The sequence below is a fragment of the Mauremys reevesii genome, linkage group 4 (assembly GCF_016161935.1).
Source record: "Mauremys reevesii isolate NIE-2019 linkage group 4, ASM1616193v1, whole genome shotgun sequence".
Taxonomy (NCBI): Eukaryota; Metazoa; Chordata; order Testudines; family Geoemydidae; genus Mauremys; species Mauremys reevesii.
In genome coordinates, this window is record NC_052626.1 from 106,363,485 (window position 1) to 106,389,734 (window position 26,250).

The window sequence follows — 26,250 nt, forward strand, 5'->3', positions numbered from 1 at the left end:
GCTGTCATCCATCCCACCCCACAACATTGATCAGATTTTTCACTTTTGAAAACCTGGCCCCAATTGTGGGTACTGCGCACTTGAAAATGTGGCCCTGTGCGAAGTCTGAAGCTTTGTCTGGACTGGGATTTAGCATTGTGGTGTTAAGCCCTTCCAGCTAACATAGTACCTAATGCATTCTAAAATTCTGTGCTAGCATTTTTCAAATATGTTGGTTAAAATGTTTTAAATCTAACCACACATCTTTAAATCCTGGTCTAGACAAATCCTGAGAGTGCTGTAGAAACAGTTATTCGTGACTAGACATAAAAGTCACCACAAGCTAGGCACTGCTAGGCTGTTTAAAGGGTTCTATTAATATTCATTTTGTTTGGGTTTTCTACTATGGTTATCAACAATTGTGATGTGGCATAAAAATTAGTTATGTTAAACTAAGGAAGCAGAGAATAGAGTATGGCTTGGCCTAAAAAAAAAAAGACATCAATTTCTCTAAGGAATGATTTTAAACTGATTTACATTAAACCAGTGCAATTTGGGTGTGTTGACAAGCCCTCAGTAAATTTGGGCTTTTGCTGTTTGTAATCCCAGGAGACCAGTTCATGAGATGATCTGGAGTTTTTTTAAAGAAAAAAATTTAGCAGCTTCAGTGCTTGCAACTTCACGTTAGTTTAAGCAAAGTCATCCAGTTACAAGGAAAACTGACTCATTCTCATACTCTGAGGTCTGCAAAAATGTGGTTAGTGGATTTGTTGTGAATCTCTATTTCCTCATTTTTGCATTTTAACTAACATATGGCATTCCCCTTTATACATATCTACTTTGACATTGAGATGAACAGTTCTCACGGTACCACCCTGGGGAAAGTTTCAATCTCAGATTTGCATAGCAAATTTTGCTTTCAGCCCAGCTACTTTGATTTACACCAGTTATAGAAGTCTAATTAGGATCAGATCCTTATTAGACTTCTATATTCTGTTCCTGTCATCCCTGCATGCATCTCCCATTGCCATCAGTAGGTATTCCACCCACAGAGAAAGAACAGAGCTTCAGAAGTAAGACCCACTTCTCACAGATCCAGATCAAAATTAGTTTCCTCCAGCTCGGTACATTTATAGGGAAAAAAAAATCACTTGAATTATGCCACTTACACCACCTCAGATTTGTAGACAAGAAGGAATTCATTTCTGGGCTGTATTGGTAGGGAAACTGACTATTATTATTAATAATAATTATTTCTATCCTGTTAGCACCTGTTAGCCCTACTGTGCTAATCAAAAGATAGCCCCTGCCTTGGAGAGCTGGCACTGCAAACAGATGGACCGAAAAGCAATCTTCCCAAGGTCACTGGGAAGTGGCAGAGACAGGAATGTAACCCAAGTCTCCTGCATCCCAGTCCAGTGCCCGACCCACTGGACTACTCTACCTCTCCTTTTGTGCATCTCTGAACAGGGATAATCGATTATCTGCTATCTCATCTCTATTAGGTTTTCCAAGGCCATCTCCTCTTCTGTTTGGAGCTGGAGTATGTATCCCATATCAGCAATTTCCTGCAACTGCTCAGAGGCAGAAGCACAGGCAGATCCTCAAGTCTCCCCCCGCCTTCCTTTTGCTAGGGCTGTTTGAACTGTAAATATAGAGTCCTTCTGATTCTGATCACACTGACACCAGTGCAAATCGGGAGCAACTGCACTAAAGTCATTTGCTGTGACATAGTGCAATGCCTGTGTAAATAAGATTCGAATCAGGCACAGAAATTCTATGATTTCCACTAGAACTATTTCTTAGTAGCACTAGGTAATAACAAAAAGCAAAACAGAAAAAGCCAAGTTACACTCATCTTCTGGGTTTCCCAGTCCTGCTCATGTTCATAAAGTTACTCCTTTGCTTGATTTGCAGGACTAAGGCATTAGATTGCAAGCTCTGCAGGGTCAAAATGTTTTGGCTAAGCACACTGTCTGGGTCCAAATAATCAAATTTAGAGAAGTAACTAATACAAAAGCCATTTATTTGTTACAATATTTTTAATTAATATTTATTTCTCTGTAGCCTGTTTAGTAAATCCAGATGGCTTCTTAAAATATTTCTCAAGATTCAGAACTAAGAATAAAGTAGATTTATTTAAAAAAATAAATAACTCTGATCTTCCCTGGGAATGGAAGGTTCACAAGAATGGTTCTTATTTACCTTCCAAAAATAGGACCTCCCAGAAGTTGTAGAACGCCAAAGGTTGTCTGGAGGTAGCCAAATCCAACTGAATCCAATCCCAGGCTCTTCGCCAAGTACTAAATAAAGTGAAGAAAAAGTGAAGTATGTTACATTTCTGAATGTTAAAGAGCTTAATAAGTACAGGACTACTACAGTAATAAGTGATCATGTGCTTCCGTGCAAAATAAAGCAACAGTGCTTGCCCATAGATACAATATAACATGAGGAATATAAAGATTATTTGATAATCAAAAGTCTCTGGCCCGGTTCATCAGCCAGCCTACGTCAACAGGGCTCTACTGAAGTCACCAATTTACATCAGCAGTGGACATAGCTCTCTATTTTTACACTATTGCATGCAGTGTTGTTGTAGCTGTGTCGGTCCCAGGATATTAGAGAGATAAGGTGGGTGAGGTGATATCTTTATTGGACCAACTTCTGTTGGGGAGAGAGAGAAGCTTTCGAGCTACACCGAGCTCTTCAGGTCTGGGAAAGGTACTCAGGGCATAGCTACACTTGCAAGTTAGAGTGCATTAAAGCAGCTCCAGGCACCTTAACTCCCGACCCGTCCACACTGGCAAGGCACTTAGAGCGCCTGGACTCTGCAGCTGGAGTGCTCCTGGTAATCCACCTCCACGAGAAGCATAATGCTTGTTGTGCCCCGGCTGAAACGCCCCAGCATCAGTGTGAATGAGGTGTTGCATTACTGTGCTTTGATCAGCCTCTGGAAACGTCCCATAATCCCCTTAAATCAAGTGGCCACTCTTGTCATTGTTTTGGAATCGGCCATAGGAATGCAGATATCCGCATTCAAAGCTCCGTTTCTGACAGCCAGCATGCGTATCTACTCTGGGATAAAGCAAGCCATTGGTGTGGAATATTGCTTGCTGTGAATGCGAGAGAGAGAGGCGGAGGTGAGGGGGGTCTGAACTTAAAAGACAGCATGCTGACACACTCAGCACCCCAAAAACCCACTCTCTCTCCCCCCACATACACGCAACACACTCCCTGTCACACTCCACCCCACCCTCCGCATTTGAAAAGCATGTTGCAGCCACTTGAACGCTGGGATAGCTACCACAATGCACTGCTCTTTGTGGCGTTGCAAGAGCTGCTAATGTGGCCATGCCAGCGTGCTTCCAGCTGAGTCTGTAAACACTCCGCAGCGTTTTCCCTGCTGCGCTCTCCGAAGGCTGGTTTAACTCCCAGCAGTCTACATCTGCAAGTGTAGCCATGCCCTCAGAAACAGGATCTAACAGATAGTTTAGCATAAGTAGCTAGCACATATTTTAATGGGTCATTCAAGGTGAAGTGGCCGGTTAACATCCCTATAGTCATAGGACAAAAAGGGAGAAGGGATCAGTTGTTGTAATAAGCCATAAATCCAGTGCCTATATTAAGATCATGATTATTAGTGTCTAGCACAGAGATATTTATTTAAGCTCCCGGTGTTGTGCAAGGTTCCTCCCTTTGAGAAAGAGGATGTTCCCCCCCATGGGGGATATGGTGTTTTTGTCTTTTATCATTTTTCAGTGCGAGTTCATTGAGAGCATAGTGATTGCCTGGTTTCACCCACGTTATTGTAAAAAGCTATAAATAAGGTGCACCCAGCGCACTACATGCCCCAATAATGACGATCTGTAACACATTAACTCCCATGACTACAGGGGTGTTAACAGGCCACTTCACCTTGAGCTGTTCCTTGAAATATGTGTTAACTACTTATGCTAAACAATCTGTTCAGCTTGTATTTAGCTGTGACACTCTGAGTATCTTTCCCAGACCTAAGAGCTCTGTGTAGCTGGAAAGCTTGTCTCTCTCACCAAGAGATGTTGATCCAATAAAAAAATATTACCTCACCCACCTAGTCTCTCTGTTTTTACATTGGCATTTTGAGGCAGACAAGGAAGTTCTTAACCACTCAGCTAATTTAACTTTACCCCTCGTTTGCCTTTGGATATGACGTGCACATCACTCTAAGCACCACACAGGAGGATTTTGTGGATCATGTCATCATGCCACCCTGTTTAATCAAGCAAGCTGCATTAAACAAAATGGCACCTGTACTCCCAGTCCCCTCCACATCCCAAAGCTGGAAGCACCCTAAAAAACCGTGTGCCCAAAGGACAGATGCTTCAGACTCAGGCTTTTGCTTTGTAATGTTTAATGTGAACATAACATTCTGAAGCTTCCAAAGCACTTAATACCCCCTGTGCACAGAGTCGCCAGCACTGTAAATCTGACACTTTCACCAGCACTAAATACACCAAGCACATTTTGTAAATGAGAGCGCCACCTTGCATTGCCATATGGAGTACCCTGGAACACCTGATACTGTGCACTGGATAAAATTCATTTGCCTAAAAACGTCCATATGTAGAAACTCACACAAACTACCGCAAGCAGCTTCCTTCTTGTAGCCCAGCCTATACACTTCTTGTAGCCAGCCAACACTTAATACTCCAATGTTAGTTCACCATCCTTGGGTATTTAGAGGGACAATATAAATGCAAGACATTTTATTTTCTGGATAGTTTTACTCACTATTTATTACAGCCAGTATTTGAGAATACTGCCACTGAACGAGTAAAGCAAATAATATATCTAGCGCAGAGATTTCTGTGGGTTTACTCTTTGTATTGGAGACAGCTTGGTGAATAGTCAGCATTTCTTCTGTACGGAAAGTTAGTTTTACTTCTCTCAGAGCCCAGCATGATTACATCAGTCGCCCACAGACAAGCACTAAGAGACCATGCCACAGCGCAGCCACTGGTGGATTGGTTTATGAAAGAGGGGCACAGAGTGGATTGTCTCTGGAGACGTGGAGATGGGAGAGAGCTCTCATAGCAGGCGAGAGAAGAAAAATGAGGACAAGAAAAATAAGAGGAAGACCTCAGAGCTGTGAGTGGAGTGGAAACTACATTTTTACTTGATAATATCCCTTTAAAATGACCTGCAACTAGATTACTGCAGCATCCTCCAGTCTGGCTTTGACACCTGCAACTCTGTGCCCTCTGAAAATGCTGCTACAGAGATCGTCTTCTTGACTGTTCTGATCACACCAACACCACTTTTGAGACACGCCCTTGACTCCCCCTCCTCCACTGCATCCAACACAAATGTCTTGGCCTTCCACGCAGACACCTTCACAATTCAGCCCTGCCATAACTAATCCGTCCTATTATCTTAATGCAACCTCAATCCCCACCTCTACTTGGACAACAGGGCCAGTTGCAATCTTCCACAAACGCTTTTGGTCTCTCTACCACGTAGCCTCTTATAGGTGGGGAGAGTGCCCTGCCAAAATCTGCAAAGCCACTATTGTATTGACCTTCAAATCCCTCCTTAAAACTCACCTCTTGCATGGTGTCTATAGAAAGCTGACACCCGAGAACCACTAGACAAGTGGCACGTTGTGATTACAGGCTCCTGATTGGCTTATTACACAGACATACTGTGCACAAAGCAGTCTGTGCTAAGATAGTCTATTATTGTTACACTATGCTCCCTCCCCGAGCCTGCATGTTAGTTCACCTACCTACTACAGCTTGTGTTTCAGATCATAAACTCTTTGGGGCAGGGACTGCACTTTGTGTTTGCACAGGGCCCAGCACAACGCAGCACACGTCTGATGGAGGCCTCTAGGCACTACTGCAATATAAATAATAGTCATCTGTCTACCGTGCTTAATTGGTAATGAAAGAGGTGCCAGGGCTCAAGCAATTTCATAATTGACGCGGCAAGCCGAAAGGTCCTGGGGATATGAATTGCCAAGCCTAGAGGTACCAGGGCTCAGCCTGGCAAGCTCTGGCACAAATTAAGTACCGTCTGCCTGTCATTACTTATGTGCATCTATTCACCCCAAGTACATAGAGTGCCATGTGAAAGGCCACTACATTCACTTACATCTGACTTTCTCCCCTCTTTCCTGGTAGAAAGTCGCCTCTAATGTTGCTGAAAAACTGAATAGTCTGTGTTGAAAGAAAGTGGTCTGTTCTATTAAAGCAGACTCAAATGGTACTCACTGGAATGATCCCAATCTGCATGAACAAGCAGGTCAGGTCCATGGCTGTAATCAAATAGGTGAGCCGGATCACCTGTTGCCTTTGGATCATATTTTCTGGCTTGTTCTGGTCCTGCAAGATCGCTCTCTTGAATTTCAGCTCCTGTTTCTCTCCTCCAGAGCTGGCCCCTTCATTCATGTTGGCCGGGGAATGGCTTATAACACACTGCCCAGGCTGAAATGTAACCTGAAAGGGAACTTCCAGCTAGGAACAGGAGCTCATTTACATGCAAGGTGCAAAAGTCACATTTGCAATTTGAGGCTTAAGTGCATGAAAGCTGCTGAGTCACTGTGTTTTGCTGAGTATTATTTTTTTATTTCAGTTTTACAAATGGAGATCTTTTGCGTTATCTTTGATCCAGGCATTAGAGTGGATCACTTTAATGACAAGAAATCTCATTCATGTTTCTTGCTCTAGATTTAACCATTGGATTAAACAGAACTGTCGTAGTGTTAAAGAAGAAGGCCATCTTTAGAATCCCAGCAGAGCTGCTGTTGTACTCAGTACCAAAGGGCTAAAATTATGGAGCACAACAATCTCTCACTTTGTAATTTTTACTGCATCAGCACCTTACGGGTATGTTGCAGGGGTGGGCAAACTACAGCCCATGGGCCGAATCTGGCCCATCAGGCTTTGGATCGGGCCCACGGGATTGCCAATGGGAGCTCTAGGGGAAGGTACCCACAGGCGAGGACAGTGCACGGAGCCCTCTGCCCTCCCTCCCGCAGGGGCCGCAGGGACATGGTGCCGGCCACTTCCGGGAGTGGTGCGGGGCCAGGACAGGCAGGCAGGGAACCTGCCCTGGCCCCACTGTGCGCCGCTGTCACCCTGGAGCCGCTCCAGGTAAGCGGCGCCAGGCCGGAGTCCATACCCCAAACCCCTCCTGCACCCCAACCCCCTGCCCTGAGCCCCTTTGTACGCCCCACACCCCTCCTCTGCCCCAACCCCTTGCCCTGAGCCCCTTCCTGCACCCCACACCCCCTCCCACACCCCACACTCCCTCCCGCACCTCAACCCTCTGCCCCAGCCCTACATTCATGGACCTGCATGCAATTTCCCCATGCAGATGTGGCCCTCAGGCCAAAAAGTTTGCCCACCCTGGTATGTTGAGTCACTGCTTTTTTTCAACCAACTGTTTTGGCTTCTCGGGCTGGCTCTTCAAAAAACAAAAAATGGCAAGCCAAAATAAACATGATTAGTACTGATTTTAAAAAGGGGGAAATGAAACATGATGTGGAATCATATTCAAGCCTTGAGTCTTTGTGCTACTTTTAATGGATCTGTGCAGACACTGGGCCAACCCCTGCTCTCTCACTCATAGATATCGAAGGTAACCTGCAGCTACACCTAAAGCAGAACCGGACCCTATGGCTCTAAAAGGGAATGTAAAGGGCAAACCTGTGATCCTTAGAGAAGACACCGAGCCAACAACTCAGAACTTTGACTCCAATGAGAAAGTGCATTTACTGCATGCTTTTAAGGTTTCAAATGGGTGATCAGCTGCTGGTGCTGTTTTACTGACATAGTCATGGCTGGGCCCATTTATTGCAGTTAGTAGATTGGCCTATGCCATGTGTGCTTGTTATTATTTAATATTTATATTTCCATGGGGTCCAGAGGCCCAGATTTGGGATCCATTCATAAATTTTAAGGCCAGAAGGGATCACTATGATCTACTAGTTCAGCCTTACTGCAGGGTGCAGCCCCCAGTGGGGCATAAAGGACTGGCTGAAGGGACAAGGTGGAAGTCACATCTGAGATGAGGACTAACACCACATGAGGGGATTGCAAGGCAGGTGATTGTTTCATTTTCCTGACGGTGGTTCAAATTTTCAAAAGTTTAAGAAACACTGGTCTAGTCTGACCTTCTACAGAACACAGACCACAGAACTTCAGCCAGTGATCGTGCATCAAGCCAGGTCCCCACTGTGGTAGGAGCTGCACAAGCACACAACCTGCAAACACTCACATGTGACTTCACTACACTGAAGTCAGTGAAACCAGTCCCGGATTGCCAACCCCGAGTGTTTAAAATTCACGAGTCAGGTCTCCAAAAGCCCAGAAGATTGGCTTTAAAAAAAATCATGCAATTTAAAAAACAATACGATTTTGGCCTCTCTTTATTTACCTGCTGATTTCTGAACCTGTAGGGTCACACTTTGTAGCTTTTTTCTGCAATAAAGGCTGGAAATTGACCTAATTCACCTGACTCCAGGAGCTGAGGCTCTAAGAAAAATACCAAATTTTGCAAGACTCATGATAAACAGTGACAATGGCACATCTGTAAAATGACCTGTGTGTGTTTGCAGGGTTGAGAGATAGCTCAGTGGTTCAAGCAGTGGCCTGCTAAACAAAGATCTGGGGCAAAAATCTGTTTTGGAATTGGTCCTACTTTGAGCAGGGGGTTGGATTAGTGACCTCCTGCGGTCCCTTCCAACCCTGATGGTCTATGATTCCATAGACATTGTCATGGTCCTTGTAACTCTGTGGGGGAGGCAGATTGTAAACATTCTTGAGCAGGGACCATCTTTTTGTTCTGTATTTGTACAGACCCCCGCACAATTGGGCCCTGGCCCATGACGGGGTCTTAGCCGGCACTGCCACAATACAAATAAATAAAGGGGATGCGTGGAGGTTTCATGTTACACAGGGAGGTGCTACCATAGTCAGAGAGTTCAGAGCAACACCATATTTTGCCAAATGAGCTGCAGCATGAAGAGCTGAAAGCCACACAGAGAAGACACATGGTTATTGATTTGACTCTGATTTGATTTGACTCTGATATTGTAAATGCCGTGCTCAAGTCAAATCAAACCCCTATAAAACCAGGGTCACATTTGTCACTAAAGAGGATGAATTTACTTACAGGCTGATGGTTTTGTGGAAGATTGGTGCTAAACATTCAACTCATGTAAGCATGAAAGAATGGGTTCTTCAGCTGCTGAATTTCCTGGGAGAGAGCAGCAAACAGTGTAAAACAAAACTTCCTGGTTGGGTGTATGATGGGACAGGGGACTGTGAACAAATTATAACACTCAATATAAGAGTAAAATTAACAACAAAACTCTGTCTTAGAGATTTTGAGACAATCAGAAATCCAGTCCTGACAACGAACATGTAATTACTTAATGCTTACAGAGTGCTGACCTGCACTTAAAAATCTTCAGTGAGTTGATCGATCAGCATGTTTAAATTGGAGCTGAAAACAGCCTATGTAAAGGCTCCCAAAGGAATTTAGTCACACACCGCACTACTTCTCCCAGTGCTCCATACTGCACTGCGAAAAGGAGTCTCTATGCAGTGTCCCTAAGTGCACTTTGGCTGGACCTGATGTTTACTGGCACTAAGAAAGGAACTGAGATGAGAGGCCAGTTTTCATGTCTAGCCTGTGGATCAACGTACCGAAGGGACAAAACTCTAAAAAGGGTACACGGCCTAAAGTTAAGCTCTGAGGCCCAGATTTTCAATATTCAAAACTGCTAATTTTGGATAAGCCAATGAGTTGAGAAGCAGCTGCTTTGTCTGGCATGTTCTTCTTTGAAGTCAGAGTAAGTTACAATGCAAAATTCATCAAAAGCTACTGCTTATCAGTATGATTTCACACCTCCACTAGGAGGCAGTGTGGATGTGCTCAGCAGGGTTCAGCTTTTTGAGAGGTATCAGACTGGCCTCTGTTCCATAGGATCTTCGCTGATATCTTCCACAGATCTCCAGATAATGCAGCTCATTGCGATCATTCCCACTTTACAAATGGGAAGCCTCCAGCCCCACAAGGACACGTGACTAGATGGTTTGTGCTCTCTTTCCAGTAGCTTTACAAGGGAAGGGAGCATCCTGCCCTGAGCCTCCATATCTAACACTATTACAGCCATCTTTCCTAGAACATTTTGTCAGTAGATGGAACACTTCACCCAGGGAGTACATTACAAATAGGGAGATGGCAGAGATAACAATCCTACAGTTCCTTAATGGAGAAGGCCCTGACCACCTTGCCAGTTAAACAAGCACACCCAGCTTCTCCTGAAGTGCAACAGCAAAATCAGTTTTTGCTGAAAACAGGAGGAAAGATGAGTGGGGAAAGGAGGGAGCAGATCTTGGGGTAGAGATATGGGGTTGAGAGCATAGGCGTGCACAGCACATTTCATTAGGGTGTGCACCCAGGGAATTTTTTTTTTAAAGCGAACATCATAAAGGTTGGGGGTGCGGGAGGGAGTGCCCTGTGCACGAAGGGGCTCAAGGCAAGGGATTGAGGCGGAGGAGGTGTGTGGGGTGTATGAGGGGGCTCAGGGCAGGGGGTTGGGGTACAGGAGGGATGTGGGGTGCAACAGGGGGCTCAGGGCAGGGAGTTGGGGTGCAAGAGGTGTGTGAGGTGCAGGCAGGGGGCTTAGGGCAGGGAGTTGGGGTACATGGAGGTTCATAAACATTAAACAAACAAAAAAAACCCACGTATTTGGGCCTGAATTTTTTCATCGCAATTCTTATTTTTTAGAACTAGGTCATTTTTCAACAGGAAATAACAACAAACAAAAACCCACAACCCCCCCCAAACTAATTCAAACATTTTCAACCAGCTCTGGGTTTTATTATGAGCATGAACATGCATACAGAGACACATACATGGTCTTGCAAGCCATTTTCCTTCCATTCCTTTTTTCTTCAGTAGCACCTCACACCACTTTTGTCTCATGTGGGTGGGTTTTGTTATATTCCCTGACAGTACTTCCATAATCTAGTTATCCTGAATTATCAGACAGTGCTCCTAGCACCCTGGTGGCAAAAAAGTGGCTTGGGAAAGGCTGCAATATTATTAACATTGTTATAAGAAGACTCTGCAGAACTAAAGAAGCCATAGTAGGTGCTGACTGTGGAGAAAAGGTTCCTCTTTCTTCAACATGGTCAGAGATGACCCATTCTCATAGATCTTAAGGCCAGAAGGGACCATTATGATTTATCTAGTCTGACCGACACCCTGTTATAACACAGGCCATACAAAAAAAAAAGGATGGAGAATCCACCACTTCCCTTGGTAGTTTGTTCCAACAGCGTTAATCATTCGAGTTAACACAAATTGCACAAGGAAATTTCATGGAGTACAGTTAACTAAGTACAAGAGAAATTGTTTTTTCACCTGAATTTTTGGTGGTGAAGCTTTTCGCCCTGATAATGCAAACACACACATGCTTTCCTGCGAATAGCCCTATTGAAGTCAGTAAGTGTTTGCAAGATTGAGGTTTCATTAACCTATCTACCTTAACATTTCCAGCTTCCTATATGTTACATCCTATTTTTAAAATGCTACCCCTTTGAAATCAGATGCCCTGCTAATGGGCCACACTGCATGATTACTAACTTGTTTCCAGGGCAAAATTCTTCTTACCAAGTCTGGAATGATGGGTATGCACCATCCAAAACCAGTGGTCATCTATTGTGCATGCTAACTAGATCCAGTATATAGCTCAAATCAGCAGAACCTCTGTTATATTTAACCCAGACTTCCTTGCACATGACAATATTCAATCATCAAAGAACTAATTGTATTAATTGAAAAAGATGGAGTGAGTGAGGGAGATTAAATTAAATCATTTAAAAGACAGAGACAAAAAAGCCTCAGTATCTCTCTTCCCATTCTCTATATGGCTGTAATCCTGACCCTGGAACTGCTACTTTTTGGTGGAACTTATGGGCAAAGGGCAAACTTCACCATTGGCATCAGAAAGCCCCATTCCACTGAAGTCCAAGTAGCCTGGCACACACTTATGCCAGTGGTGAATTTGGTTCCTCAACGTAGTTGAGAGCCAACAGCAGTTTGAGAAAAATATGTTTGGCTGAAACTTGCAGACTCAGATGTACCATTGGGCCAAATTCTACTCTTGGTTACCTAGCTGTAAACTTCCACCGAAGCCAATGACACTTTAAAATGGAAATCTTGTTAATTAACTCTTTGATCCTTGGTAGTAGTAACATTAGTGAAGAATTGGCATTGAAGTAGCATAACAGTTTTATCTGAAAGCACTTTGCTAGAGTTAGTAGACTAGATAATTGTTGATAGCATGTGATAACTAATCTGTCACACTTAAAAAAAAATTAGGGCTATCAAGTAATTACAAAAAATGAATCGTGATTAATCATGCGATTAAAAAAATTAATCGCATGATTAATCGCACTGTTAAACAATAATAGAATACCATTTACAAATGTCAAATTATGTACAAAAATAATTGCATTAAAAAATAAAACAATGTAAAACTTTACTACCTACAAGTCCACTAGGGTGACCAGATGTCCTGATTTTATAGGGACAGTCCCGATTTTTGGGTCTTTTTCTTATAGCTCCTATTACCCTCCACCCCCATCCCGATTTTTCACACTTGCTGTCTGGTCACCTTAAAGTCCACTCAGTCCTACTTCAGCCAATCACTCAGACAAACAAGTTTGGTTATATTTGTAGGAGATAATGCTGCCTGCTTCTTGTTTACGTCACCTGAAAGTGAGAACAGACATTCACATGGCACTGTTGTAACCGGTGTTGCAAGATATTTACGTGCCAGATGTGCTAAAGATTCATATGTCCCGTCATGCTTCAAACCCCATTCCAGAGGACATAGACTCATAGACTTTAAGGTCAGAAGGGACCATTATGATCATCTAGTCTGACCTCCTGCACAACGCAGGCCACACAATCTCACCCATCCACTTCTATAACAAACCCCTAACCTATGTCTGAGTTATTGAAGTCCTCAAATTGTGGTTTGAAGACCTTAAGCTGCAGAGAATCCTCCAGCATGCATCCATGCTGATGATGGGTTCTGCTCGATAACGATCCAAAGCAGAGCAGACCGATGCATGTTCACTTTCATCATCTGAGTCAGATGCCACTAGCAGAAGGTTGATTTTCTTTTTTGGTGGTTCAAGTTCTATAGTTTCCGCATCTGAGTGAGGCTCTTTTAAGACCTCTGAAAGCATGCTCCACACCTCGTCCCTCTCAGATTTTGGACAGAACTTCAGATTCTTAAACCTTGAGTCGAGTGCTGTAGCTATTTTTAGAAATCTCACATTGGTACCTTCTTTGCATTTTGTCAAATCTGCAGTGACAGTGTTTGTAAATCAAACATGTGCTGGGTCATCATCCGAGACTGCTATAACATGCAATATATGGCAGAATGCGGGTAAAACAGAGCAGGGGACAAACATCATCAGCATGGACATGGGCGGCGAGTTCTATGGGCCCATAGTGCCCAGACACCACGGGCCTGGCTCCAGCACTGTCTGAGGCCCGGTCTCTCCCTCGGCCCTGCCTTCCGCCCCCGGGCGCTTCCCCCCACCCCTGTGTCCCCTGGGCCATTTAAAACAGCCTGGGCCCCCCACTCACCACCAGCAGTGCAAGGGAGCTGAGAGGCTTCCTGCCTACTCGCTCCACGTGTCTGCTGGCTCCTGGGTGGGATGGGTCTGTGTCCTGCCCCCAGCGTCCCTGTGGCCAATGGGAAGCTTCGGGGGCAGCAGCACAGAGGCCCTCCGGCCCACCCTGCCTAGGAGCCCCAGGTAAGTGCCGCAGCCCTCCACCCCCTCCAAAAGCCCGCACCCCCACCCCACTCCAACCCACAAACTCCCTCCCAGAGCCTGCACCCCTTCCCGCACCAAACTCCCTCCCAGAGCCTGCACTCCAGATCCCCTCCCCCACCAAAACTCCCTCCCAGAGCCCAACCTCTCACCCATCCTGCACCCCAATCCCCTGCCCCAGCCCAGGGCCTGCACCCAAGACCTCCTCCCCCAACCCAAACTCCTTCCCAGAGCCTTAGGCAGGTGGGGGGTGGAATTTGGGGGGGCGGGCTCTGGGCATTTTGGGCACCACCAAAATGTCTACAAACCTGCTGCCCCAAGCACGGAAGCATGTTCTCCGGAATGGTGGCTGAAGCACGAAGGGGCATACGAATGTTTATCATATCTGGCTAAATACCTTGCAACACTTGCTACAAAAGTGCCATGCAAACACCTGTTCTCACTTTCAGGTAACATTGTAAATAAGAAGCAGGCAGCATTATCTCCCATGAAAGTAAACAAACTTATTTGTCTTAGCGATTGGCTGAACAAGAAATACGACTGAGTGGACTTGTAGGCGCTAAAGTTTTTCATTGTTTTGTCTTTGAGTGCAGTTATGTAACAAAAAAAATCTACATTTGTTACACTTACAAGTTACACTTTCACAATAGAGACTGCACTACAGTACTTGTATGAGGTGAATTGAAAAATACTATTTATTTTGTTTATCATTTTTACAGTGCAAAAATTTGTAATAAAAATATAAAGTTAGCACTGTACACTTTGTATTCTGTGTTGTAATTGAAATCAATATATTTGAAAATGTAGAAAACATCCAAAAATATTTAAATAAGTGGTATTTATACTATTATTAACCATGTGATTAATTGTGTGATTAACTTTTTAAATTGCAATTAATTTTTTGAGTTAATCTCGTGAGTTAACTGCGATTAATCAACAGCCCTAAAAAAATGAAAACTCATTCATTTAAAAAGCAGGAATAAATCGACTGCTAGAGCAAATGGAAAAGGACTTCTTAGTACAGACCAGATACACTACAGAGGGTGCGATGGGTTGAGGTGGTGAAGGTGGAGGGAAGGAAAAGACAGGAGACAAATCTGTTGTGAATACTATGCTGATTGTGCTGACTGCCATCCCTCATTGTATTCACTGATTAAAGTGATCTAAGATGCATTTTACAGTGTTGATGAATGACTTCTCTATCTAATGCCACCTCCCTGATGTTTGTTTACCTGGCAATTGCTGGAAGAACACACAGAGTGGGAAAGCAGAGCACATCTTCAAAACAAGAGTTTTCACAGCTTAATGACTCTTTTTATTATTCAGGCAGAATTTCCCACTGAAGTCTCTGGTTGTGAGAATCAAGGCTTTCTATAAGAGTGTATTGGGGGTATGGGAATCTGTCCACAGCAAAGCTACTGCTTGGAAATCAAATGTTAGTTTAAAAAAGGTCGGGGGGGGGGGGGGTTTCTTTAGATTCTTAAATAAATTAATTGTGAAGAATCTGTAAACAGTCTCCACTGTTCAGCAGTAGATAGCAATTTTTATTAAGTAGTTTAAGGTTCCTTTTTCAATTTAACATGTATAGGAACTATTCAACCTTATCTCTAGCATCGCTGAGCAGGTTGGGTGAAATCCACCCCTCTCTGCAGAGGGCCAGAAAAAAGGCTGATGGACCACTAAATACAGGGAATACATGGAATGTGAAAACAGCTTAAAAGCTGTTTTCCCTTCTGGCTGTCCTGTCCCTGCACCATTTAAGACCTCAAAATAGAGCAAGGACCAATAATCAAGGAACTATTATATTAGTAAAAAGAACAGGAGTACTTGTACTCCTGTTCTTTTTGCCGATACAGACTAACATGGCTGCTACTCTGAAACCTATTATATTAGTATGTTGCTTAAACACTGTCAAATCTACAGTTTAGATGTAAAAAGATTTAATGAAGACAATTATATTGTTACTTATCCTCAAGATTCTGCCTCCTTAAATCCCTTGTGATAGCATCCAGGAAGGGACAAGAGGGAGAAAGATCCCAAAACAAAACTCAATGTGTATGCTAAACTGCTGTAATGATGTTAACTACTAAAAGGAGGTATTTAACCCTGGGGTCCTTCAAAGCCATGAGCTCTTGCCTGGTCTGATACACATCCTAAGAATAGCAGCAGAAAGGAAATGGTCCTCTGCATTTCTCTCTGGGGACATAGTAGAGACAGCTTCCTCATCAAAAAACTTTCTCCTAACAAGCATCCAAGAATGCTGTGAGAGTGAGCTCTTGTTACTCAACACTTTAAATTAGTGCCCCCATCTTTGACTGAAATGGTCTCATTTGTAATCTGGTGAAAGATTTATATAGTTGAGCAAACAAGAGGGTATATGGTTAGATATTGCCAGAATTATGTCCCTTGTTTGTTGACTGATTTATTCCTTTGTCTAATTGTGTTAAAAAAAAAAAGCAGCTCACTAATGAATGGAAAAAGAACTCACATGGCCAGCAGAAAAGCCATGTTTAGTTTACAAAAAAACACAGGCTTTAGGGATTTTCATAAAAAACTACAGAGACAGTCCAAATCGGCAATTAAATCAGACTCCCAGTGGCTGCAGATTTCTTTTGGCTCTTTCTATGTGGGTATTCAATTGCAAAGAGCAATTATTTATAATTTGTTCTTATACAATACTGGTGTGCTTACTCTGCCTTGCACATTTTTTGTAAAATGGAAACGACTATGGTTCATTCTTTTGGTAAGTCCTTTGTTACATTGCATATTAAACTGCAAATCACATTGTGTCTCAGCTATGACTGATTATTATTAACGTTTTAATGGGAGAGCCCCAAAACCCAATCTGAGACTGGGGCTCCATTGGGGGCTGAACAAAACACATCATGAGAGAGAGTCCCCGGCCCAAAGAGTTTACAATCTAGACAAGAACAAAGGGTGGGAGAAACGAAGGACTGTCACCCTCATTTTACAGATGGGGAACTAAGGATTTTGTGACTTGCCCAAGCTCACACATGAAGTCTGTAGCTCAGCTGGGAAGTGAACTCAGATCTTCTTCCAAGTCCCAGTCCAAAGCCTAACCAAAAGACCATCCTTCCTTTCTAGTAATCTTCTGAATAAATGCAGTTGAAATATACCATTTTTGCATGCTTAAAATTGGCATCTTGATATACTTAAGGGTCAAGAGATCATGACAGTTGTCCCAGAATTTGCATAAATTATTTGGAACAGTATAAATGGCCTGAATTCATTCTTTAATTGAACAGGGTTATGCCAGCCATGAATTGGATCACACAGAATAAATATCAATCTGCTTTACATCAGTGTGACCTCATTGGCTTCAGCAAGACTTCACTAGGGCCAGATTCTGATACCCTTACTTATAACTTACTCTGTGCATAGTTCAATTATAATCAATGGGACAACTTGCTAGGTAAGGAACCCAGCAGGAGGAAATGTGGCAGGGCTTCTGGCCCTAGTGTTGCATTGGCGTATATGAGACCTGTGCTTGGCCTGATGTATCTTTGCAACAACAAAATACTTTGGAACCCATTTTCAATAATGACATTTGGTACAATCTCAACTGCAGCGAGAAACAAAAATCACCAAGCATGGCTGTTGTCATATTCAACAATGATATCATGGCATCATGTGTGTTCTCATGTGGTTGTATATAGTTCAATCTGTGAAGAGCAAGATTGTGAACAGATGTCACATAGGAATGTGCAGGCTCCCACTGAAGACTTGGGATGGTGCTTGGTCCTTTTTCCAATCAGTTCTTTGTGTTTGTTGTCCTCAAAGTGTTTCCAGCCTTTACTGATGGTTGCTCTCCATTCCGGCCTGTCCTTGGCTGTGTCTTCAAAGTTATCAATATTTATGCTGCAATAGATGCGATTTGGCTTGTGGTGTCTGATTTGTTTTTGTTGACCATCCCCTAGTGCTTTCTGATTTTCAACTCGTTATAGACAACTTTTTTCAGGAATCTATCACCCATTCTGATAACATGACTTGTCCGTCTAAGTTGATCTTTGAAGATTATTGCCTCGATGCTGGCTGGTTTTGTTAATTTGTGAGATTTTGTCTTGCCAGTGGACCTTTAGAACAGAGCAGTGACAATGCATGTGAAAAATTTCAAGTTGCTTAATGTGGCTATGGTAAACCGTCCACGTATGAAAAGGATGTTATCACTGCTGCATAGTACATGATCTTTTGTTACCTGTTGATGGTGTGCTGGTTGAGTATCCTATGGTGGAGGCTTCCAAAGGCTGACTTACTTCTTGTATTCAATTTGATATTTCTTGAGCCAGGGTCAGAGAAATATCACTTTAGATGGTACTGCCAAGATATGCTAAGTGATGGATGCTCTTTAGTTCTTCTATACCATCAATGGTGATGTTTGGCTCCGTAGTAAAGTTTGATGGACCTGGTTGGAAAAGGGCTTCACAGTTTTTTTCCAGGCTGATGGTGAGAGTCCAAACTGTTTAGTTGTCTCTGAGAATCTGTCAAAGACAAGCTGTAGGTCACTTTCACTATGACCACAATCATCTGCAAAAAGGGTTTTTCATATGAGTTCCTCAAAAACTTTTGTCTGTGCAATAAGCCTTTGGAGACTGAAGAGTTTTCCATCAGTTCTGTACCTTATGTAGATGCCTTTTAGAAGGTTGTCCATTGCATAATTCAAAATAGCTGCAAAGAAGAGACCAAAAAGAGCCAGTGCCAGTCCACAGCCTTGTTAAACCATTTCTCATACCTAATGGGGTAAAACAAGGGCACCATCTGAGAGTACTTTACCAGTCATATCTTTGTGGAATTAACATATGATGTTATCAAATTTGGTGGGGCAGCCTAACTTTTCAAGAATTTTCCAGAGGCCATTTCTTAGCACAATGCTAAACTTATTGTTTTTTAGACTAACAAAGACAGGATACAGGTCCATGTTTCGTTCAATACATTTTTCCTGAATCTGTCTCACAATAAAAATCATTTGCGTGGCTCTGACCTGATCTAAATCCACACTGGATTTCTGGTACAAATTGCTCTGATACCATTTTGACAAACCAACTGAGCAAAATATAGGCAAAGATTTTACCACCTATAGATAACAGGGAGATACCCTCGTAGGTACCACGGTCAGATTTGTTGCCTTTATTTTAACTATGATTGCATCTTTGAAGTCCTGTGGAATTTCCTTGGCTTCTCAGATGTCCTTAAATATTTCATGTAGATAACTGAGAGTTTTGGGACTTGAAAGTTTAAAGATTTCAGCTGGTGTGCTGAAATTTACCTGACAATTTGTTTGATAGCTTTTTGCACTTCCTCGGTGATAATTGGCTGATTTCTTCATATGGGGTGCTGGGTCGGTTCCTCGTCTAGCACCTGTGGGCTGACAATAGAGGAGTGGTTGAGTAGCTCAGTAAAGTGCTTTCAGTGGTGCCTCTCTTTTCATTGATTTAGATGCACTCGAACTCTTCAATGGAGCTTGTCCCAATTTTGATTGACCATAAACAGCCTACAGGGAATCATAAAACATCTTTGTATTGTTAGCAGTGTGATGCTGTATTTCTTCTGCTTTCGTTACCCACCAATTATCCTGTAGGACACAAAGCCATCTCTGAGCCTGTGCTTGCAGGTAGTTGGATTTATTTTTGATGTTGATTCTTTGTCATTTTCCCAAGACATACACGTCATTCTTTTCCTTGAGAATCTTTTTTTATTTCATCGTCGTTTTCATCAAACTAGCCCTGGTGCTATCTTTGATTTTTGCCTAGCATTTCTACTGAGGCTTGAAGGGTGGCTGATGTGAATATATTCCACTTTTTGAGTATGTTACTGGGTGATGATGTAATGCTGTTTTCCCTCCAGTTTTATTGAAGAAATGGATGCCTCAGCTTTACTATATTCAATTTTAATGTAATGTGTTCAGCACTGTTTCACTAAGGGGCAACAGCATGTAAATTAAAAATGGCTCTGATCATCTGTGATCAGTCCAACAGTTTGCCCCTCACATTGCTTTTGTGATCTTCATGTCCCGGAGGTCCCTTTGCTGTATAATGACAGAGTCAATCAAGTGACTATGCTGGATCTTGGATACATCCAAGAGATTTTATATTTGTTGGTTTGCCCGAAGCTTGGGTTGGTAGTTTGCTGGAGTAGAAGGAGACCATTGCTGGTCATTCTTCCAATTCCATTGGTCATTATTACACCACTCCACACCTCATGGTCTTTTCCAATTCTGCTGTTAAAGTCTGCCAGAAGTATGAGCTTGTCTTCACTGGGTATAGATTTGATTATGTCATCCAGTCAGAACAGAACTATTCTTTGTTTCTTCCATCCTGTTTGTGATTGAAGCATAAGAACTGTCACAAACTGTAATTTTCCAATGGGAATTCGCAGAGACATTAGGTATTCATTTTGCCCACAGATAAGTCTTTCAGTGATTCAGGAGGCTGTTTCCAATAGCTAAACCACTGCCGTAAATCTTGTTTTCCTATGCTGGTTTCCCTTTCCAAAAGGCAGTTATAGCCACCTCCTAGTTCCTTTATGGAGCCTTCATGTGCAAGTCTGGTTTTGCTGGAGGCAGCTATATTGGTTCTGTACCTTGCACATTCCCTTGCAATTAATGCTGTACATCTTGCAGGTCTCGATGTGTTATCTGTGTCCCCTAGGGTCCATATGTTCCATGTCACCACAATAAGACTCATTTTTCTTAGCAAGACAACTTGTGTGAATGATCTAACAGCAAGGTAAATTGGCCAGATTATAGTTGGGATGGCAATATTTTGGCCACCTTTTCTAGCCCATTTCTTTTCTAGGTGAATTGTGCTGTTCTGAAAAATGGCTGATCAATCACTTGGGGTTTGCTGAATATCCTTGCTATCTGGGAGTCAAGATGAATGACCAGAGTCCCAGGTCATCTGCATATAGGTTTGTGAATTTGAGTCAGTGTTCATCTACACCAGTCACTTCACCACACATGCCGATTGCCACTGGACTTTCTTTCTATGATGCATGAATGCCTGTGCACAAAGATTTTTAAGTGAGAAGACTATTGCATGGAGGCAATCTCACTCGCTCAGCTGCTGAAGTTAAAGAGGGAGTGGCATGAAGGGTCGTGACACCAGGGAACTTCATTAGCTGCTGTGGATAGCCATTGATGTGTTTGTGTCCTGACAAGCCTTATATATTCCATGTAACATTGTTTTGCAGAGAGAAACAAACAAAATAAATCACACAAACAAGTAGTACAAGATGAAACTACTGAATTAGCTTTAAAAGGGGTTTGAATCTAAGATGTATGTATCTTTTAATAGGAGGACTAGGTAGCTTTAATTAGATGCCAACAAAATAATTAGCTCAGTGTTTCTGTTTTGCATACTATGCCAGATATTGCTCTCATTTGCTCTGGTGTGAAATGGGGTTAATTCATTTTCTTACTCCAGATTTAAATGTGTTGGTCTCTACTGTATTTAACTTTTCTCTCTTCTGTTTATAGTCCTGATCCTGTACATGTTTATGTATGTGTGTAAATTAACATGGGTCTACTCATGTGTGTAGTGTCATACAGAAGCATTTGCATGTACAGTCTCAGGTAGGTTGATCGAAGGCCATTTAGGGCTTTATAGATCATAAACTCCACCAGGAGTCTGATGGGAGGTCAGTGCAGATCCTGGAGCACTGGTCTCAAATGCTCTCAGTAAAATGACTCATTCAATAAACGACCCACTGTGGTCTGCACCACTTTTGGTGTCCGAATGGTTTCAAGGCATAGCCCCTTGTAGACCACATTGTCGTAGTCTAATCGAGAGTTAACAAAAGCACGGATAACAGTGGCAAAGTCCTCATTTGAAAGGGAATGTTGCAGCCTCGTAGCTAGTCACTGGTGGCAAAAAGCTGACCAAGTTACTGCTAAATATAGTCAAACAGCAGCTGGGATGGGGGGGGGGTCTAAAATCCCCAATAAACTACAACCACTAGTAACTAAGGTACTCTTTCAATCAATGGGACTGATATTTCCTCTGCTATCTCCTCTGGCTGCTTTCCCCAGCCCCTCAGTCTTGCTGGGTTGAGCTTCAGCCAGTTCACTCTCATCCATACCCCAATCTCAACTAGATGCTGGTTGAAGCCATGGGGTCTGGAATACACACACAACATACTGAAAGCCCAGTTTTTATGATCGAAGTCTAAAGAAGTGTAAGATGTATGTATTTTGTGACTAAAGCTGATCTGTAATTAAAATAAAACCTAAAAAATTTTCCTTCAATATACAAATATTTCATTGGACTAATATTATACAGCCCCTCTCTGGAATTGTAGCAATGTCTGGAATGCAAAAGCTGTTTATCATTTAAATAGCATTTAAACCATTATGATCATTTATAAGAGAATTGTAAATGATCTGGGCTGTATGAAGCCCCTTGTTGTGGTTTGCTGCAGGAATGCTTTAGATTTTCTCTGCACACACTTCATTTTGCAAACAATGGGAGTTTGAGACATTTTCTGCCAGTCTTGAGCCTCCCGTGTTTACCAAAATATTTTCCTATATCAGAATCAAACAATTGCTTGATTTCATAACATTCAAGCATTTAAGAGACCACCAGCAAAACAATATAAACAAGAATTTCTCTGTCAGTTAGTGGTCCAAATACTCTATGCAGAGCACAAACTATGGAAGTATCCTCAATGTTTTTGATAATATGTTTCTGAAAAAAGTCATTAAAGAACTGCAAAGTGTGTTGCTGTAAAACCTTGTGCATCCAAGGTCACCTTGGGGTGAAATTAACTCCCCTGCATAAAGCCTGAATAAATGGGCCCTGTGTAAGGGAGCTTAGTCAGGGGCTGGGGACAATGGAACCCAGTCCTCCAACCCACAACCAGGGTCAGCTATGCAATCCTTCTGCTGTCACCACCCTTAGTCCAGCTCAGGGGCTGGAACAGTCAATTCTACATGCCCTGAAACAGGGATGCTTTTGGCCTGACTTATACAAGTCCCACTATAGAGTTCCCCTGCATGCCAGATCCACAGCACATATCCCATCCATACTGCAGAACAGCCACTGGGGCCTTCCAAAAACCCTTTTATGATGGGTGAATTTTGCCTCTTTCTCCACTCTTTTGAGCTAAAGGATTAATTCCCTTAGCTAGAAGCTTTAGTAGACTCATTAACTGCTTATGTGGACCAGCCTCTAGAGCAGGGATGGGCACACTTTTTTGGACTGAGGGCCACATCTGGGTATGGAAATTGTATGGCAGGCCATGAAAGCTCATGAAATTGGGGTTGGTGCAGGAGGGGGTGAGGGGTCTGGCTGGGGGTGTGGGCTCTAGGGTGGGGCCAGAAATGAGGAGTTCAGGGTGCAGGAGGGAGGTCCAGGCTGGGGAAGGAGACTGGGGTGCAGGAGGGGGCTGGTGGTGCAGGATCTGGCTTGGGGCTGGGGATGAAGGGCTTGGGGTGTAGGAGGGTGCTCCAGGCTGGGAGTGAGGGATTCAGAGTGTGGGAAGGGGCTCTGGGCTGGGGCATGGGATTGTGGCACCGGGGGGTATGAGGGCTCCAGCTGGGGTGCAGGCTCTGGGCTGGGGATGAGGGGTTTGGGGTGTAGGGGGGTGCTCTGGGCTGGGATCAAGGGGTTCAGAGGGCGGGAGGGGGATCAGGGCTGGGGCAGGGGGTTGGGGCACAGGAGGGATTCAGGGGTGCAGGCTCCAGGTAGCGCTTATCTCAAGCAGCTCCTGGAAGCAGTGGCATGTCCCACCTCCAGGTCCTACACAGAGGCGCAGCCAGGCGGCTCTGCACACTGCTCCGTCCACAGGTGCTACACCCCTGCAGCTCCCATTGGCTGCAGTTCCCAGCCAATGGGAACTGTGGGGGTGGCGCTTGGGTTGGAGGCAGCATATGGAGCCCCCTGCCTGCCCCCTACATGTAGGAGCTGGAGGGGGAACATGCTGCTGCTTCCTGGAGCTGTGCACAGCCGCGGCACGCACACACGGAGCGGCCCCCGAGCCTGCTCCCCGGCTGGAGCGTGGGAGTGGGGCAAGCCCCAGACTGCTCCCCAGCGGGAGTTCGAGGGCCAGATTAAATCGGCTGGTGGGCCGGATGTGGCCCGCAGGCCGTAGATTGCCCACCCATGCTCTAGAGAGGGTAAGAGAGACCCACACCCACTTACTGTGGGTTATAAAAGCATTCAAACATTTGTGTTGTAGGAAGAACACACACAAAATAGGACTTTCAAAGATATCTGAGCAGAAGGATTTGTTAGCCCCAAATAAAGTTGGCTACAGCAACTGGAAGGGCTTGTAACTCAGAATATTGGTTATATCGGAGATGTGCCAATTGCTTTTTACTATGATACGTGTTTATGGAAGGATTTTACTGTTCCTAATGCCTAATTCAAGGAAACTCCCAGGGCCACGTTCTAGGCTGGTATAATGGAATGGCGCATACATATGATAGGGCTGAACTTGCAACTTTCAGTACATCTTGGCATTTATTTACTTTTTTCCACCATGGACAGAGTGGAAATGACACAGATACCGCGAAGTTGTCATTTAAATCTCCAATTCAGCCATTCCTCTTCTGGCACAAACACAAATCTTTGTATCAAAGACATAAAAATCAAAATGTAGTGTAATATATACTTCCCAGAAATTAAACAAGTCCTGCAAAGTCCAGTCCAAATTGTGCTAGCTTTTTACAAATAACCCCACAACAGCCAGGCCTGGTCCTACAACTTTTGCAAATACCTTAGCTACAAAAAGAGTGCTGCATGCAAAGAGCACTGTGCAAGTAGTATTAATGTAGCTCACTTTTCCGGCAGCCTTCAGGATAGCAATAGAATTGGCTTCATTAAGCTGCCTAAAAGAGGGAGCTCAAATGCAAACACTACCAACCTTTTAAAGTATGACTCTGTTCTGGACAGTTACACTGCAAAAATGACACCACCTTACTCCACAGATCAGCTCCTTGCATCTGTTCAGATTCTCAGCTGCTGAGTTTAAAGAAAAAAATAAGGTTTTAGGAATTCTCACTCCTGTTAGCCCAGCAGAACCAGCACAACTATGAAAATGAGCTGAATTCTTTTCCTTCTTGTGCGTTAACAATAGAATTGCTTGCTAAATTCCAATCAGTAACACACATGCCAACCCACTGACAGCTCAGGTGACATTGGGGGCATAGTATGAAGACAGCAGGGCTGCACAGATTTGACCTGCAGAACTTTTGCTTAATGTTGATGATGCAATAAAAGGAAAGAATCCAGCTTATGTTTGCAGGGCTGGCAGTTAGAAAAATATTTAGTTATATTTTCAAACTATATATATTTGATCTGGAAATCACAATAAACATAAAACCTCAGGATGTTATTTTTTACACAATCATTTTCAAACTAGAACTCACTTTGAGTAGGCAACTATTAGTTTAAATTACCTCAGCTGTTTTATATTATGGCTCCAGCGTACCAAGAATGACCAGTTATCTCATTTTTATTTAAAGAACCACCCAATCTGAAAGATCTGGATCCAGATCCAAAGTTTCCTAAAGATCCCAGGGTGGAGTCCTGGCCCCATTGATGTTCTGGGAGTTTTGCCATTGACTTCAATAGAATCATCTTTGCTTTTATTTTTATTTAAAAAACATCCAGTGCAGTAATGCTGAGTGACGAAATAAAGGATCCAGGAAAGTAGAAGTTTGTGCTAAAGCTCTTTCTACTATGTCACCTTAAAGTTCTTAATCTACTATTGTGTGTGTGCGTGTGCATGTGCGAGAGAGAGAGAAAATCAGTGAGAGGTGTGTCTTTCTTTATAAAGGACTAGTGTGTGTGTTACAGTCCACTCTAGTCCAGATTCTGTCACCCTTATTCACACTGAGCAGTGCCCTTCTTCTTAAACTGCCTCAAGTGAATCAATGGGACTACTTGCAGAAGATGAATAAAAGGTCCTGTATGTTTGTGTGGGGAAAACTACTTTCTGTGGAACAGAAGGGCATCTGCAATCCTGTATAGGAGAGTGGCAAGAATGCGTGCCTTTCATCTCATGTCTGCATGAAGGGAGATTACATCTTTGTGCTTGATCCTGTAGTTCTTACTCTGGCAAAAACCCCATTTGAAGTCCAGGGGCTAAAAACCTGGAGTTAGCATGCCATGAAATTTACATTGGCAAGAGGCTGTGCAGAAAATGGCACAACAGCTGGGGAGATGTGTAATATGGGCCACAGCAGAAGAAAATATACATTTGTCTAACATTTTCCCAGTACAGACAAAGCCTTAGGTTTCTCCTGGATTCCACTGCCTACTTGAGAGGCCTTACATATACATGCCTCATCCGGGTTACACTCACCAGCACTTCTGAAGAGGGCCCAAGGACCTCAAAACTGAGCCCTTTAAATCTTCGCCTAATCCCAGATGTGTGACAGGCAGACAGCAATAATATTTGTGGGTTT

The 26,250-nt window shown here is 43.4% G+C and overlaps 1 protein-coding gene across 10 annotated transcripts in view; it reads right to left on the minus strand.

Moving 5' to 3' along the window:
• The window catches only part of SLC22A18 (solute carrier family 22 member 18), a 140,124-nt gene that overhangs the window by 97,865 nt on the left and 16,009 nt on the right, over window positions 1-26,250 (minus strand). For 2 of the 10 annotated variants that reach the window (XM_039536176.1, XM_039536175.1), the window contains exons 3-6: window positions 24,705-24,802; window positions 9,136-9,219; window positions 6,231-6,455; window positions 2,185-2,282 (exon numbers count right to left, since the gene is read on the minus strand). In XM_039536176.1, the coding sequence (XP_039392110.1) occupies window positions 2,185-2,282; window positions 6,231-6,455; window positions 9,136-9,171 (359 nt within the window). In that variant the 5' untranslated portion in view covers window positions 9,172-9,219; window positions 24,705-24,802. Of the gene's footprint in view, window positions 1-2,184; window positions 2,283-6,230; window positions 6,456-7,366; window positions 7,426-9,135; window positions 9,220-24,704; window positions 24,803-26,250 lie in introns of those variants that run through there. The other 8 variants (XM_039536185.1, XM_039536182.1, XM_039536184.1 and 5 more) reach the window with 6 other exon arrangements.